Consider the following 14670-nt stretch of genomic DNA (forward strand, 5'->3'; position numbering starts at 1 on the left):
GGTTCATTAAGCGGTGGTGACCCCTGATTAAAAAAGGGACTAAGCAGAAAAGAAAATTAATTAATGAAGGAATTTTAGCTCAGCAATAAAACAAACAAAAAAGCTTACGTAAAATTAGAATGACATTCTCTGTGTCCAAGGCATTTGCCTAACCCTCTCCATCACACTCGCTGTCCTCTCAGATGGGACGGTGGGCCAAATCAAGGGTTACAATGGGCCAACTTTGGCCTGAGGCTCTACTTTGGGCATCTCTTCTCTAATATGTAAAAAATAGAATAATTTTGAGAATGATTTCTGTGCCAGACATATATGCAAGTCAATGCATATTTAATTAAAAAATGAATAATTTGCATATTTAAACAAAATATAGAAAGCTTGTAATACAAAAAAACACTTCATAATGTAATCAATCAATTGTATCAATCAACAAGTATGGAAGTAACAGGATGTTTCCCAGTGATGTTGCAGCTGGAAGGGCATCCGCAGTGTAAAACATATGCTGGATAAGTTGGCGGTTCATTCCGCTGTGGCGACCCCTGATTAATAAAGGGACTAAGCCGAAAAGAAAATGAATGAATGAATAGAAGTAACTATTAGGTTATTTTCTTTACTCTGTTCACCTGCAGTGAGTTGCCATCCATAACCAGAAGTTATGAATCTCAAACGAAGCTGTGCAGGATTACACTGGCTGTGCAGATGGTTCATCTAATGCAGTTTCTTGCTAAATCTGTCCATTGTCAGCATTAGCGGCAGAAATGTTGACCGCGGGAGTAAGAAATGATCCCGAAAGCAGTGAGGCATCAGCAGGAAACGAGCTCGTCAGCTCTGTGACTCATTAACGAAACAAAGGCTTGCTGCTGTTGTTTATTGACAGTGTTTCGGGGTTGAAATGGGTCCGTGATCAATCATTGTGCCGTGATATAACGCGTGAGTCACAGATGTTGTGCGTGTTGGAGATTTAGTCAGACACTTGTGTATAAGCAGCCTCTCCAGAGCCTGACACTGTGCAGGCTGTGATGATGAGATCCTGGCAACTGTTGCCAGAGAGACCATACAATGTTTATTCGCTCTGTAGGGACGCGGGTGGATGTTCCTTTACTGTAAGTTCCGTCAGTTGAGCAGATTGTTCCTGTAGTGCAGGTCCACAGGGAAACTCTCAGCCATCACAGAGCTAAGTGAAGGACGTGTGTTCAGCTTAGTCAGGTTGAGGAGGACATGAAGCTTTTTGTAGGAGGAGAATGGCTCTTACAAGACAAGCTGATCATTGATAGAGCCATGCTAATGCAAACATTATAATGAAATAATTTGGTCTAGTAATTTAACCATTGACAAGTGGATGTGTATTAATAATATTCATATGGTTGAAGACAAAATGTCAATTATTTTTTTAATATTTCCCAAATGCTCTTTAATGCAGAGAAGATTTTTTTCCACCATATTTAAGATAGTAGTTTTAATAACTATTCTAATGACTAAGTTATTTTGTCTTTGCCATAATGACAGCACATAATATTTTACTAGTTATTTAAGAAGATGCTAGTATTCAGACTTTACTAGGTTAATTAGGCAAGTTAGGTTTATTGGGCAAGTAATTGAATAACAGTGTAGCCAATCAATAATAACTAATAATTTCTTGGAGCTAATAGTATTGACCTATTGAATAGTAATATTTCAGCTAAACTAAAAGAAATAAGACCTTCCCTAGAAGAAAAATATTATAGCAAATACTGTGAAACATTTCCTTGCTCTGTTAAACATCACTTAATAATAAGAATAATAAATAAAAATAGTAAACGTTTAACAGAAGGGCAAGTCATTTTGTCTTCAACATATTTTAGTCATAGACAAGAAGAAGTTAAACAATGTCAAATACAGCATTTCTTTTTCTTTGTGCAAAAAAAGATGACTATTGTATATTTTACCATGGCCCTCTAAATTGTTGTTAGTTTATATATCTAGAAATGTTGTCGAGCATATAAAAAGACTTAATTTAACGATCAGTGTGAAGCCACAAAAAAGTCATTAATTGTCATTTTAAATCTGGATTTACCCATTTGTCAGGCAAAAAAAATAATTGTACAAGGAAACTACAGGAAGAATGGGGAGCAAACAAAGGGGAACTGGATTGGCAAAGGACCTCAAGCCTGGAATTGAACTTAGGTCGCTGCAACCACAAACTTATTTTCATTAGAGTATTAGTAGACTGTTAGGTTAGTGTTAATATAGTTTAAGTTGACATACTTTTTATAGCCAGGAGATTGTCTGTTGATGGAGTAGTGTTAGTATTTAATGCTCTAAATAGTTAAAGGGGACATGTAGTTGCTATGTAATATAAATTTAACAAAATGTGTTAAAGGCACCAGCAAAATAAAGTGGTACCAAAAATGTTATTATAACTGTTTTTTAGAGAAAGACATGGGTTTACAACTTATGTTACCACTCTTTGAAAAGGCATCTGAAATATGGAACGAGTCTATAAGACTGTGCTTTTTAATAGTATAACATATTTAACACCTGTATAAACATGTACCCCCCTAAAAAACTTAACATGGTTTTGTATGTGCCAGTTCAATGACATCAGTGACATTTCAAACCTTAAAACTAATAGTCAATTTGGCTGTAAAAATTTTTCACTGATATTTTGAGATTCTGTTTTCACAGAAGCTATTTTAAGCATTAGACAATTGCATATGATTGCTTTAAAATCACTTTTGTAACATTTATTTTGGATGTATGCACACTTTTTTTTTTAATAAAACAACACAATATACAATTGTTTTTTTTTGTTTGTTTGTTTCAAATTAAAATATTCTCCAGCTCACCTCTCATTTTGCACTAAAATAGCTTTTTGAGACAGCTGACACTTCATACAGTCTAATCTGTCTCTGTTAGTGCTTTGTTCTCTACTAAATTAACTCATCCCTTCTTTCCTAACTCGTGCCCCAGTTCCTGTGTCAGGATCAACAGTCAACTTAGGCCTCTGTCTTCTTCACTAACTACAACACATTCTCTCACTAACCTCTCATCACTTTTTGCAGGCTGTTCCTTAATAATAATAATAATAATAATAGAAAAAATTGTTTCTTACATTTACTGTATATAATGATATGGGGATGATTAGATGGCCATGAATGACAGAGGCCAGTGGTCTAATTTGACCAGGACACTAAGGTTACATCCTTACTCTTTTCGAAGTATGTGCTGGGATTTTTAATGACCACAGTGAGTCAGGACCTCAGTTTAACATCTCATCCAAAAGACAGTGCTCACTGAACATTGAAGTGTCTCCTTCACTATACTGGGGCATTAGGACCCACATTTTGAGCGCACACTACTGGCCTAACTAACACCACCTACAGCAGCAACCTAGTTTTGCCATGTGGTCTCCCATTCAGGTACTAACCAGGACGGCCATGTGAGAACTGCAGAGAGCTATAGCTGCCTTGAAAGTCCCAGATTGATAAGCTTTTACAGCATGTTAGTGGTGCATCAGTTATACATACAGCATGTTGTACCATGTTTGTTTTATATTATAAGTAAAGCAGCATTTGTACGTCTCTGACCCGTTCTGATCTCTAATGGCCTGTTTCTGATCCGCTCTTAGAGAAGTGAATGAATGGAGGAGGTAATCCAGCACTCTGCCGCGATTTCTCTTATCCATTCAATCCCTTCGTCTATATCAATTCTGAATATAAAAACAGCCATCATAATCCAGCAATTACTTTAATAACCCATTATAATCTGTCATTTGTGTCTTTTTGAGCAGCAGAGTCAATGTAATCTGCATCAATGTATGTGTTCATGTGCACTTTTGTGAATGTGTGAAGCCATGAACAATGTTTGACCCCTTGTTTTTTTTTTTTTACACATTGTTTTGTGTTGAAAAGAGTTTAGTCTTTGAGTTACGTTTATCTTGTGTGAGTTGATGCTTGCATGTAAGTTTTAAAAGAAGAAAAAAAACCTTCTAATTAATATTTTTGTAAAATTGTTGTTGTTTTTTACTTGGAACTTGAGGTTTTGATTATTTTGCACATTGAATCTATAAAAATATATTAAGTAAGTGTATTTTCTGTACCAGACATAGTCCAGACAACTAGAGAGTGGCTTTTGTTTTGCTTGTGCGTCTTAATAGACTTGATTAGTACTTATAGGATCTACTGTGTCCTGCTTTAACCTGGCTGTAACTGGTTTACTCAACTAACCAACACACCAATCAACCTTGCATAATGGAATTTACAATGACATTGACTATATTGCCAACAGTGCATTTTGTTCAGTCGGTCATAGAATGCACTTAACCCTCTACAGCACGCACTATGATAAATCTATTTTAAAAAATATTTGACTGTTTTTCTTTTCTTAAAATTGCTTAACATGAAGTGCTGTAAAAAAAAAAATAGGAAAAAATATATTTTTAAGGTAGTTTATGAAATGTTACCATATGGCAACAACGTCCAACAGTGGCTCTAACTTTGAAATTTCACATTTAAAACTTGCCTTATAATTAATCTGTAATTAATTAATTTGTATTGCAGTATTATAAGCTTTAACACAGAACTTATAAATTACACCTTATACTTGCTTTTCAACAACTATTTCAACAGCTTTCATTCAATCTATTCTTCTTTACTGAATATTATTAAAAACAAACCTAATATTGTATTATTATATATGCAATATACAGTAAATATAAATATTTCCTCCAGTAAATATTATAACCAATAAATAACAAGTCTAGTATATCCAGATGCATTAGAGTAATGTAGCTTTTAGCTAACATTGTTTATATATTACACTGTATAGTATATATTATAATATAAAACATTGTTATAAACACTGTCTCTATCAAATGTCCAGTCTGCATCATTCTCATGGTCCCTAAAACCCATCTCATCCTCACTTTCATCTGCAGAAAGAGCCAGTTCTGTTTTTTTCTTGTTTCACTTACCATAGAACATGGTGGTGCTCGCTAATACACTGTACCCTGTATTGATATCTATTCGAAAGTAGTATTGCCATTAAAACTAGATTTTATCCATAATACAAACGTCTCTAACATACAACTAAACAAGATTATATTACTAGCATTCATGTTGTTATTGTTACAATCAAAAAGTTCACAGCTGACCTTGCTAGCTAGCTAACCCATTGCAATATTGTACATTCCACTATTGGACAGTGTTGCCATTTGGTAACACATTTGATCGATTTGCAAAAATCTAATTTGATAAAAACTTTTTTGAGCTGTGAATATGTCAGCATGACTTACTGGAGGTGATGTTTCAGATTTTTTTTGTGGATCTGACATAATTTGAACCTTTGTTTTTATTGACGTTTACATTTGCACTCTGCAACTACTCACAATAAACGTCAGTCTGTCAGAAATTGTGCTACAGCAAAGCATGTCATGTGACTTAACCAAAGCACACCTTTGGCTACTATAAGGTCTTCTCTTTCAAACTACTTTTTTATGTTGGTCTTTAAGAAACAATGGCAGGGAAATTAACATAAGTATCATGTTGCTATATGGTGATAGTGCAGTAGAGGGTTAAACTGTCAGATCCACATCATTAATATGTAAACTAGAACCTAAAGTTTATTGATAAACTTTGATGTTGGCTTGAGAAAGCCAACGTGACTGCCCTAGGACTAAGAATGGCAGTTGGCAGGAAGCACGGTGGCGGTTGCTAAGTGGTTGCTAGACAGTTACTAAAACAATTATGGCATTGTTAGGTGGTTGCTAAGCAGTTGCTAAATGGCAATGCTCGTGTACATGTTTGATCAAATGCTAATACTTAGTAGGCATTTCTACCATATGTTATTGCATTTAGATAATCATTAATAGCATGTAGCTAATCGTTATTAGCACTTGGCTTCCATTATCATTGTTACCATGCATAGTACACAGGAAGTCCCATTTGCTAGCATGAGTCAAACAAGCCAATGCCCAGGTCCCTACGATGTTCTGATGTAGAGATATTGCTATTTTTAAATGGTTGCTAGGTTATACTGTTTTATTGCTATGGGGACATTTGACAGGTTAGTGATGATACATCAAAGCTTCTTGGCAATATGAGTGATCTTAATCAACCCCGATGTTTCTATGACAGTCTTTATAAGTGTCAAAAACTGGACTTGAACATTATGTATTCCTGGTGTTGGGTTGCGGCTGGAAGGGCATTCGCTGTGTAAAACAAATGCTGGATAAGTTGGCGGTTCATTCCGTTGTGGCGACCCCTGATTAATAAAGAGACTAAGGGAATGAACATTATGTAAAAATGGCTTGCTGTATTTTTTTGAAAATACAATGCATAATAAGTGTGAAAGTGATACATGCAAAACTGGCTTGCCATATCAGTAAAAAATATGGAGTTTAAGTCAAAAATGGCTTGCCATATTATAAAAAAAAATAATGCTTAAAAATTATTTATTCGAAAACTATAAGTCTGATAAACCTTAAAGATATAGCAACAAAATCTAACACATCTAAATACAGCTTTTGACCAAATTTGGGGCTTATATTTATATATATTTGGGCCCGGATTATAAAAATGTAATATTTAACATTTTTTATTAAAAAAAACAATAAGTCTTACAGGCATGAGGAGATATAGCAACAATCTTGAATGTAGAAAGCACATTTTGACCACATTTGGGCCTTGTGGCATGAACGGCCTAGGAGGAGATTTGTTTGTTTTCAAGGACAGAGTACTATAACAGTATGTTGGCTTTCTCAAGCCAACATAATTATGTCATTTATATTCAGAGTAAACAAAAATAAATAAATTAACAAATAAATAAATACATAAATAGATGTTTTATGTATGAAGAAAATGCATTAGCAATTTTCTGACTGGACATTTAGTTTTTAGTAATTGCTGAAATATCTTGAAAAAAATTGCATTAAATTTGCACAACTTCCCCCTCACACGTTTAGCACATTTACCTCCTACCTATTCTCCAAAATTATTTCTGTCGTTATCAGCCTGAGATGTTTTTATGTAAAAATAATGTTACGTGCTTTTTTGGATTGTGGTGTTATTTAAGTAATAAAAATATGTGGTCAAAATATATTTAAACACTCTTAGTGACAATTAAAACCTTGTTTGAAAGATGAAAAGAGTTGCAAAAAAGACTTTTAAGTAATATTTTAAGGCTGCACTGTGCATCTTTAATCTTATCAGAGGATTTTGGTTAATTGCCTGACAAATTTTTGAGAATAAATGTTCCAAAATAAATGTTTTAGCTGCAAGGAGGAACAATTTGGGAATTTATTAAGAACCCCATTTTTTTTCAACCGTTTATTTTAGTGTAAAGAGCATTCTAAAGAACTGTTTTCCAGTGTATAAGAACTTTTTTATGTTCTGGATGTATAAGGATCTTCATGGAACTCTCAATTTTTAATGAAGAACAATTCTGTAAAATCAAAGGCTTTACTTTGGCTTTATACCTAAAAACCCCTTTCGTTTCTGGCCCATAAAATAGCCTTCCAAATTGCATTTCCATTTTGAGTTTGCAAATTTTGCTCAATTTCAATTTGTTGTAATTTCCTGGGGACCCGTGGACCCCAGTTTCAATCGCGTCTTCCTGCGCACAAATGAAATTCTGTTCCACACCCATCGGGCGGTATGAAGGAGAGTCCCGCTGCCGCTCATTGGGAGGCAGAAGTGACGTCAAGGGAATCCTCGCTTCTTCCAGACCTTAATATACCCCTGAACTGCACCGAAAGCTCAAAGCACATTACTGCGCAAAATATAGACGAACAGGATTACCAGGGCAGACAGCAGCAGTCCTCAAGAGTTGCATGCGCTTAATTGAACTCATCGAAGCCAAGAACAATTAAATCTCGCTGAGCAGGTTTCTGCTGGATGGGACTGGATCTGTTTTGAGCACAATTTTACGAAGTCCGATTTAGTCCGCTAATTCTTTGCCCTAGGCGCACTCAAAGACAGCATTCGTGTAACCTACTGTTAGTCGCCAAACTGCACTCATGACCCTGCTGGCGAGCGTGCGACGCCACAGTATCCGCGTACAGCATCACCTGCACCGGTGGAGCATCTGCGGAACGGACGGAGGGCAGCTGCTCAACGATGCTTTCCCGCGCTCCGACATCAGTATGTCCCGGTCCAGTTCCTGCTCCTCCGCGTCCTCAGATTCCGCTCTCTCCACAGAGTCTGCGACGCCGGCATCAGTTGGACCCTTTACTGTAGTTCTGCTCGGGGACAACGGCGTCGGGAAGTCCGCTCTCGCTAGTATATTCGCCGGAGCATCGGACAGCATGGGCAGCGAGTGCGAGTTATATGGAGGTATGTTGACAATTTACTGTACTCTTGCTTCATGCTCCAACTGTGGAAACATTACTATTGGAAGCAATTTCATAGAGTGTGGATTTTTACCTGTCCATTTATTTTACTATCAACATTTCTGTCTGTGTTATAAAAATAAAGCAGTCATAAACCCAGCATTAACATATAACTCACTAATTGGAGTTGTATCTTGAGAGATTAAGTAGCATTCAATTTTAATGCAAGTATATACAAAAATTAAGTTTCTGTCTGTTTTTCTCTGTTTTTTTTTTCAGCATTTATAGAACCTTTATATTTCCAAGATAACCTTTTGTAAAACAAATAAAACATTTTTCATGGTTTGAAGAGTTTTCTAGCAATCAAAAAACTTAATTTTAAAGAAATCTTTATTTAATACTATTAAAAAACATTTCTGGGTACGTTTACTGAAGTGCTGCAGCAGAACCTTTTTAGTCAGCCAAAGCATATTTCAGTGAAGAGTTCTTAAAAGAATTATATTTTCTTATAGCTTATATAACATATATACAAAAAACATTTTCCATTTAAAACAAATTGTACTATGGAAAGGTTCCATTAATCTTATATCTTTAATTCCAATTCCAATATAACGTTTTGTTTTTTAGGTGAATGCAAATATTCAATGGCTGTCAAGAGCTCTTCATGAAACTATTGGTGCCACTGATTAAACTATTTTTTAATGGTCTATAAATGATTATAGACCATGATCTAAGCAAAATCTCAAAATGAATGAAAGAAAATGTGATTTAAAAAAAAAGTGCTGTTACATTTAATAAACCTAAAGCATTTAATATTTTTGAGATACAAGTGTGATTATTATTGAGATGCATGGGTGCTCTTAAATCACATTTGCCTGAGAAGCTAACCATAGCAACTGTAGGACATCCGAACACCTCTTCAAGGTCATTATTGGATGGAACAATGACAAAGCAACATACTGGAAATATATTTATATAAAGTGCACAGAGGAAAAGTTATACAACCAGAATGCAGAGTAAATAGGCTACAATTTATGTACATACTTAAATTAGTTCTCATTATAAATGCCCTACATTGTAACCAACAATGTTTATTTATTGTTCTCAGGTGAAATATTTGAGCAGACAATAACAGTAGATGGCGAGAGGGCCTCCGTCACCCTACTTGACACATGGGATTCACAGGTAACACTTTTGTTTTGTCGAAATCTTAAATATAAATTCTTCATAATGACTGGACAATCTAAAAGACTCCATTTTCTGTCTGCCAGGATGAAGGCAGCTGGACACAGCAGCGATGTTTGCAGACAGGAGATGCCTTCATTATAGTTTATGCCATAACAGATCGTTCAAGCTTCCTTCGTGCATCAGACCTTCGTGTTCAGCTGCGGCGTGAGCGTGAGGTCGACCGTACTCCCATCATCCTGGTGGGCAATAAATGTGACCTGGTCCGCTGTCGAGAAGTGTCCATTAGTGGTACGTGTTGCTGGATAGTTCAAACTCTCTTTTAATGCTTCTCCTTATTCTAAAGCTACTTCTATCACTAGCAGACTGCTGTTTAATCTTCTAAATCTGCAAATCCCCTTACAGGATTATTCAGGCACTGTTTGTTTTGCCTTATTTCACTGAGAATTTTGGTTTATTGTCACACAGAGGGTCGTTCGTCAGCGGCTGTCTTTGACTGTAAGTTCATCGAGACGTCCGCAGCAATGCAACACAACGTCTGGCCGCTGTTTGAGGGCATCATCCGCCAGCTCCGTCTGCGAAGAGACAGCATGGAGACCCTCAGCAGCCATTCATCTCTCCAAAAACGCAGGGAAAGTCTCCCAAAGAAAGCCAAGAGATTCATTAACAGAATGGTTGCTAAGAAGAACAAGCAGGCGGCTTTTAAACTCAAGTCTAAATCATGTCATGACCTGATGAGTCTGTAACAGTGTGACTTTGAATGCTTTTTGGCAAGTGTCTGATTTGTTTTGCACCTATTTTGCTGTATGAGATTTTTGATTTTTTTTTTTTTTTTATAAAGCCGTGGATGTCTATATTAGACTGTGCTGTGTATCGCAGGCTTCTCGCTCCCTCTGTGAAGGACAGAACGCTTTAGTGTTATGCATTGCCCTCTAAATCTCTCACAAACCATGAAGTACATCAGTGTTTTTGTGGGAACCCCAACCACTTTTTTTGTTTCTTTTTTATATGATCCTCCTGATGGAATTACTTTTGAATTGTGTGTACATTTATGTGGATGTGTGTGTAAAAACAACATGTTTTGTCCAACTTTTGCTCAGTTTGAGCCTATGATATCCATAACCAATAAAATATTGTTTTATATGATGAATCATATATGCTTTAGTTGCTTTTTTTTTAATGTCCTTAATAATTTTCCTGACATTGTCTGAAGTACACACATTAACCTTGATCAGAATGTATATGCCAGCTGTTAGTGGGGGTTTAATATGCAGGGATTAGCTTTAGATACAGATGCTGTATATGTTGTTCTTTGTCCATTATGCACATTTGTAATTTCTCCTGAATCTTTGGATAAAGTGTTGATTTAAAATGTCAGTCAAATGTGTTTTCAACAAATCGTCACCTTAGAATTATAGGGTTCTATCTGACATCTTTGTCAAAATTGAGTTATTGACATTCTTATTAAATGACAACTTATTTACTTTATGGGATGTTTTTTTTTTCTAGAAGTTGTTTACATTTTAAGACTTTTTATTTAAAAAAACAAATGTTACACACATACTGTTTGCTATGGAATGCAAAAGCGTTGAAGCTCAATATCTTAAAATCATTCAGAACGCAGATAGAACCTTATAATTCCAAGGTGACGAAATATACAATATCAGAAAACAAGTTTAATGTCAAATTTGAAACCTACAGTAATTAAACTTTAAATATAATTACTATAGTGATGACAATTGATAACATATAACTACATGCAACCAATTCAAACCTTACCTACATTCTGACCATAAACATATATAGTAAGAACATGTAATTAATCAATATTACTTAGTATTTAAAGGAATAGTTACACTGTAACAAAGAAACCTTAAAATAAATTGTAATATTTAAAGTTAGTTGATATTGCAATATTAAAACCTCAGCCAACATGAACAAAAAATGAACATTCTAAAGATTTATGTCAACTGTAACAGATGTTGTTTTTACATTACCAATGTAATCAGTGTGACTTACAAATTGTATATCTATTTCATATGGTCTATTAAAAGTCTTGATTCTGATTGGCTGGAAATTGTGCAATAAAATAATTTAATGCACAGGTAGTCCAGTCAGTTATGACAGCAGTTTAAATAAATATGCTTTCCTCAAACATTAGTTTACTCTATGACTGTAATCTCAATGACACTGGCATGTGCTTCACCAGGAAATCGACAGGCAAATATGCTCAGAAATATTTGCCAAAAAGGTTGCTAACTTATTACTATATGAGCTATTAGATATGCCCATGTCATTTACATTTTCACACTTTTTCTGACTTACCAACCCAAAGCATGGACTAGGAGATCTAATGTCATAACTGCTAAAAATGTGGTCAAATATTACGCTGCAAAACTTGTCTACATTCTCAGAAATAAAGGTACAAAATCTGTCACCGGAGCAGTACCTTTTCAAAAGGTACTTTTTTGTTCCTAACAAGTGCTAAAAGATACATATTAATACCTAAAAAGTACAAATGTGTACCTCATAGTACCTTAAAGGAACCCTAAAGGTACTAATTTGCAGCTATAAATTGTAAAAGTTTACAATTTACAAAAGTTTACAAGGTACCACCCCAACGACAGCTTTTATTTCTGAGACTGCATAACTTGGCAAATGACCGTGAAATAAGCAGGATAATAAATGACTTGGTGTGTGTTCAAGTGTTAAAATGCACTTTATTGAAGCATCCATCCTTTTCCTTACATAAAGCTTTTTAAAATCCTTCAATACGCGACAATCTGTCAATTATCCCATATATATATATATATATATATATATATATATATATATATATATATATATATACACACACACACACATACAGCACTAATAATTGAGTACACCCCATTTTGAAAAGGAATATTTTTCTCAATTTCTCAGTGAATATAATCAATGTATTTTGGTGCATTTAAACAAAACAGATTCATTAAACAGATATATTTTTCTAAAATAATATTTTAGTCACCAATCATATTTAGAACTTGAAAGATAATACAATTAAATTCAAGCAAAATATTGCAAAAATTACAGCCTGCAAAATTTCAAGTAAATTTTTCCAAAATTTTTTTTTGCTTCTCTTGATTTTTCTTCTTTTTAAAATTTGTATTTAATATTTTTTATAACATAAATTGGTTGGACTAGTTTTTGTACTGTTATTGTAAGTTATTTTGTTAGATAAGCTCCTGATTTGGCTTCTGTACTGACTAATAATGTTTATTCACTAATATAATATTGTAAACTTCCTATTAAAATATAACTTTTAAAAGAGATTTGTAAGAGGGGTGTACTTATACATGCAGAGCACTGTTTATATATTTATTTTATATAGTTTATATTATATATATATATATATTCAATATTTTATATTTAAAAATTCACAGATAATGTCCTTTTTATTACAGCATTAAGCCCGTCTGGTTAATATATGTGTGTAATACAGCAACACATTTGTTCCTGTTATTCAGAAACACTCCTCCTCTTTTCCTTTCCAAGGTGAGAAGGACAAAAAATGACACATTCAGCTGGTGTGTGATCACTGCTGTGAGGATGAGGACTGAATGATTATGAATGTAGTGTATGTGCTGAAACGGTATAGCTAATTAGGCAGCTGTGTTGCCTGTTTGTGCTTTTACTGTAAATGAGCAGGATAACAGATTGTAAGGTATTTTAGGGCCGTTTCCTGCCAGATCTCTTATGTATGAGGCAGCTGGCGGACTCAATGATTTGTTAGACGCTCACTATGTTACTATATTACTGAAAATTGTTGTATTACAGTTCCTGTAAGCAGCATCATGTTTAGATGGGGCTTATTAAACTAGAGAAAGTGAATCCCTTGTTCTTATCAAAAGCATAGTTCACCTGAAAATTAAAAGGACATTTCCATTACTCACACTCAAGTGGTTGTAAACTTTTATGAATTTCTGTCTTCTTTTGATGAAGCAGCAATTGTTTTAAAAATATGTTAGAAGCCAACAGCTGATTTTTTTTTACCAACAGTCTTCAATATATCTTCCTTTGTGTTGTGTTCAACAGAAGAAAGAAACATCAAGCTGTTACACTGTAAAACCCAACAGTCAAATTTATTAAATGAAATGAGTGTAGTTAACTCAAAATTGACTGAAAGTTAATTCTAACCATTTGAAAAGAGTTTTGAACTCAGTGTTGAAGGTAATGAGTTAATTAAATACCTCATTACTTTAACTTAAATGGAGTAAGTTCATAGTACTCATATAGATTAGTTTAACTCAAGTGGTTTAGCGATTGGTTTCCTCAAACGATTTGAGTTGCCTTAACTTACTAGGTTTTACAGTACTCAGTTGGTTTGAGTTCTCTTTATTTATTGGGTTTCACTGTGCTCAAACTGCTATTTGCTCAAATGGATTAAGTTCACAGAACTCATTAGAATTAGTTTTTAAACTTAAATTGTTGGTTGCAATCAGTGTCCTTAAATGGTTTGAGTTACCTTAACTTTTTGGGTTTTACAGTGCAGTAATTGTTGAAACACAAAATACTATGGAAGTCAATGGCTAGTTTTCTACACAATGTTCTTCGGGGTATATTCCCTTGTGCTGTGATTAACAGAATTATAAGAAACACAAACAGGTTTGGACCAAGTAAAGGTGGGTCAACTATCATTTTGTCATCAAGCTATTAGGAATAAACCTCCCTGCAATATATTGGGAAGGTTAAGGTTAAAAAAGGCCTATACAAAGAACGTTGTTGCCCAGTACTGGGTTACAGCTGGAAGGGCATCTGCTATGTAGAACATATGCTGGATAAGTTGGTGGTTCATTCCGCTGTGGTGACCCCTGATTAATAAGGGGACTAAGCCGAAGGAAAATGAAATGCAAGAACATTCCCAGATCCTTCTTTTTTGGTTCCTAAAAATAACCATATGGGAAATGTACAGTTGAGGATTGTTCAGTGTTATTCATGTTCTATAGGGCATGGTTTCTTAACCCTGGTTAGAAAGTGCTGATAGTCCCAAGTGTGAAATAATCTATTGTGGGTTTAGAGCGGCAATAACCAAGGATTTAAACCTCTCTGTTTCAGAATTGATATCTGCAGTAAATATCTTGGTTCCTAATCTTAACCTTTAAACTCTCCTACTCAACATTGTGCTGATACGGCTGCATAAT

At 34.7% G+C, this 14670-nt stretch overlaps 1 protein-coding gene across 1 annotated transcript; it reads left to right on the forward strand.

Annotated features, from left to right (window-relative positions):
* Positions 1-7732: 7732 nt before the first annotated feature.
* Positions 7733-10637, forward strand: gem (GTP binding protein overexpressed in skeletal muscle). The gene is given in 4 exon segments (NM_001045849.1): positions 7733-8306; positions 9411-9487; positions 9574-9778; positions 9956-10637. Coding segments are annotated over 4 exon segments (876 nt in total). The 5' UTR covers positions 7733-7990; the 3' UTR covers positions 10234-10637.
* Positions 10638-14670: the final 4033 nt, after the last annotated feature.

Source organism: Danio rerio, chromosome 16, assembly GCF_049306965.1.
Source record: "Danio rerio strain Tuebingen ecotype United States chromosome 16, GRCz12tu, whole genome shotgun sequence".
Classification (NCBI taxonomy): domain Eukaryota; kingdom Metazoa; phylum Chordata; class Actinopteri; order Cypriniformes; family Danionidae; genus Danio; species Danio rerio.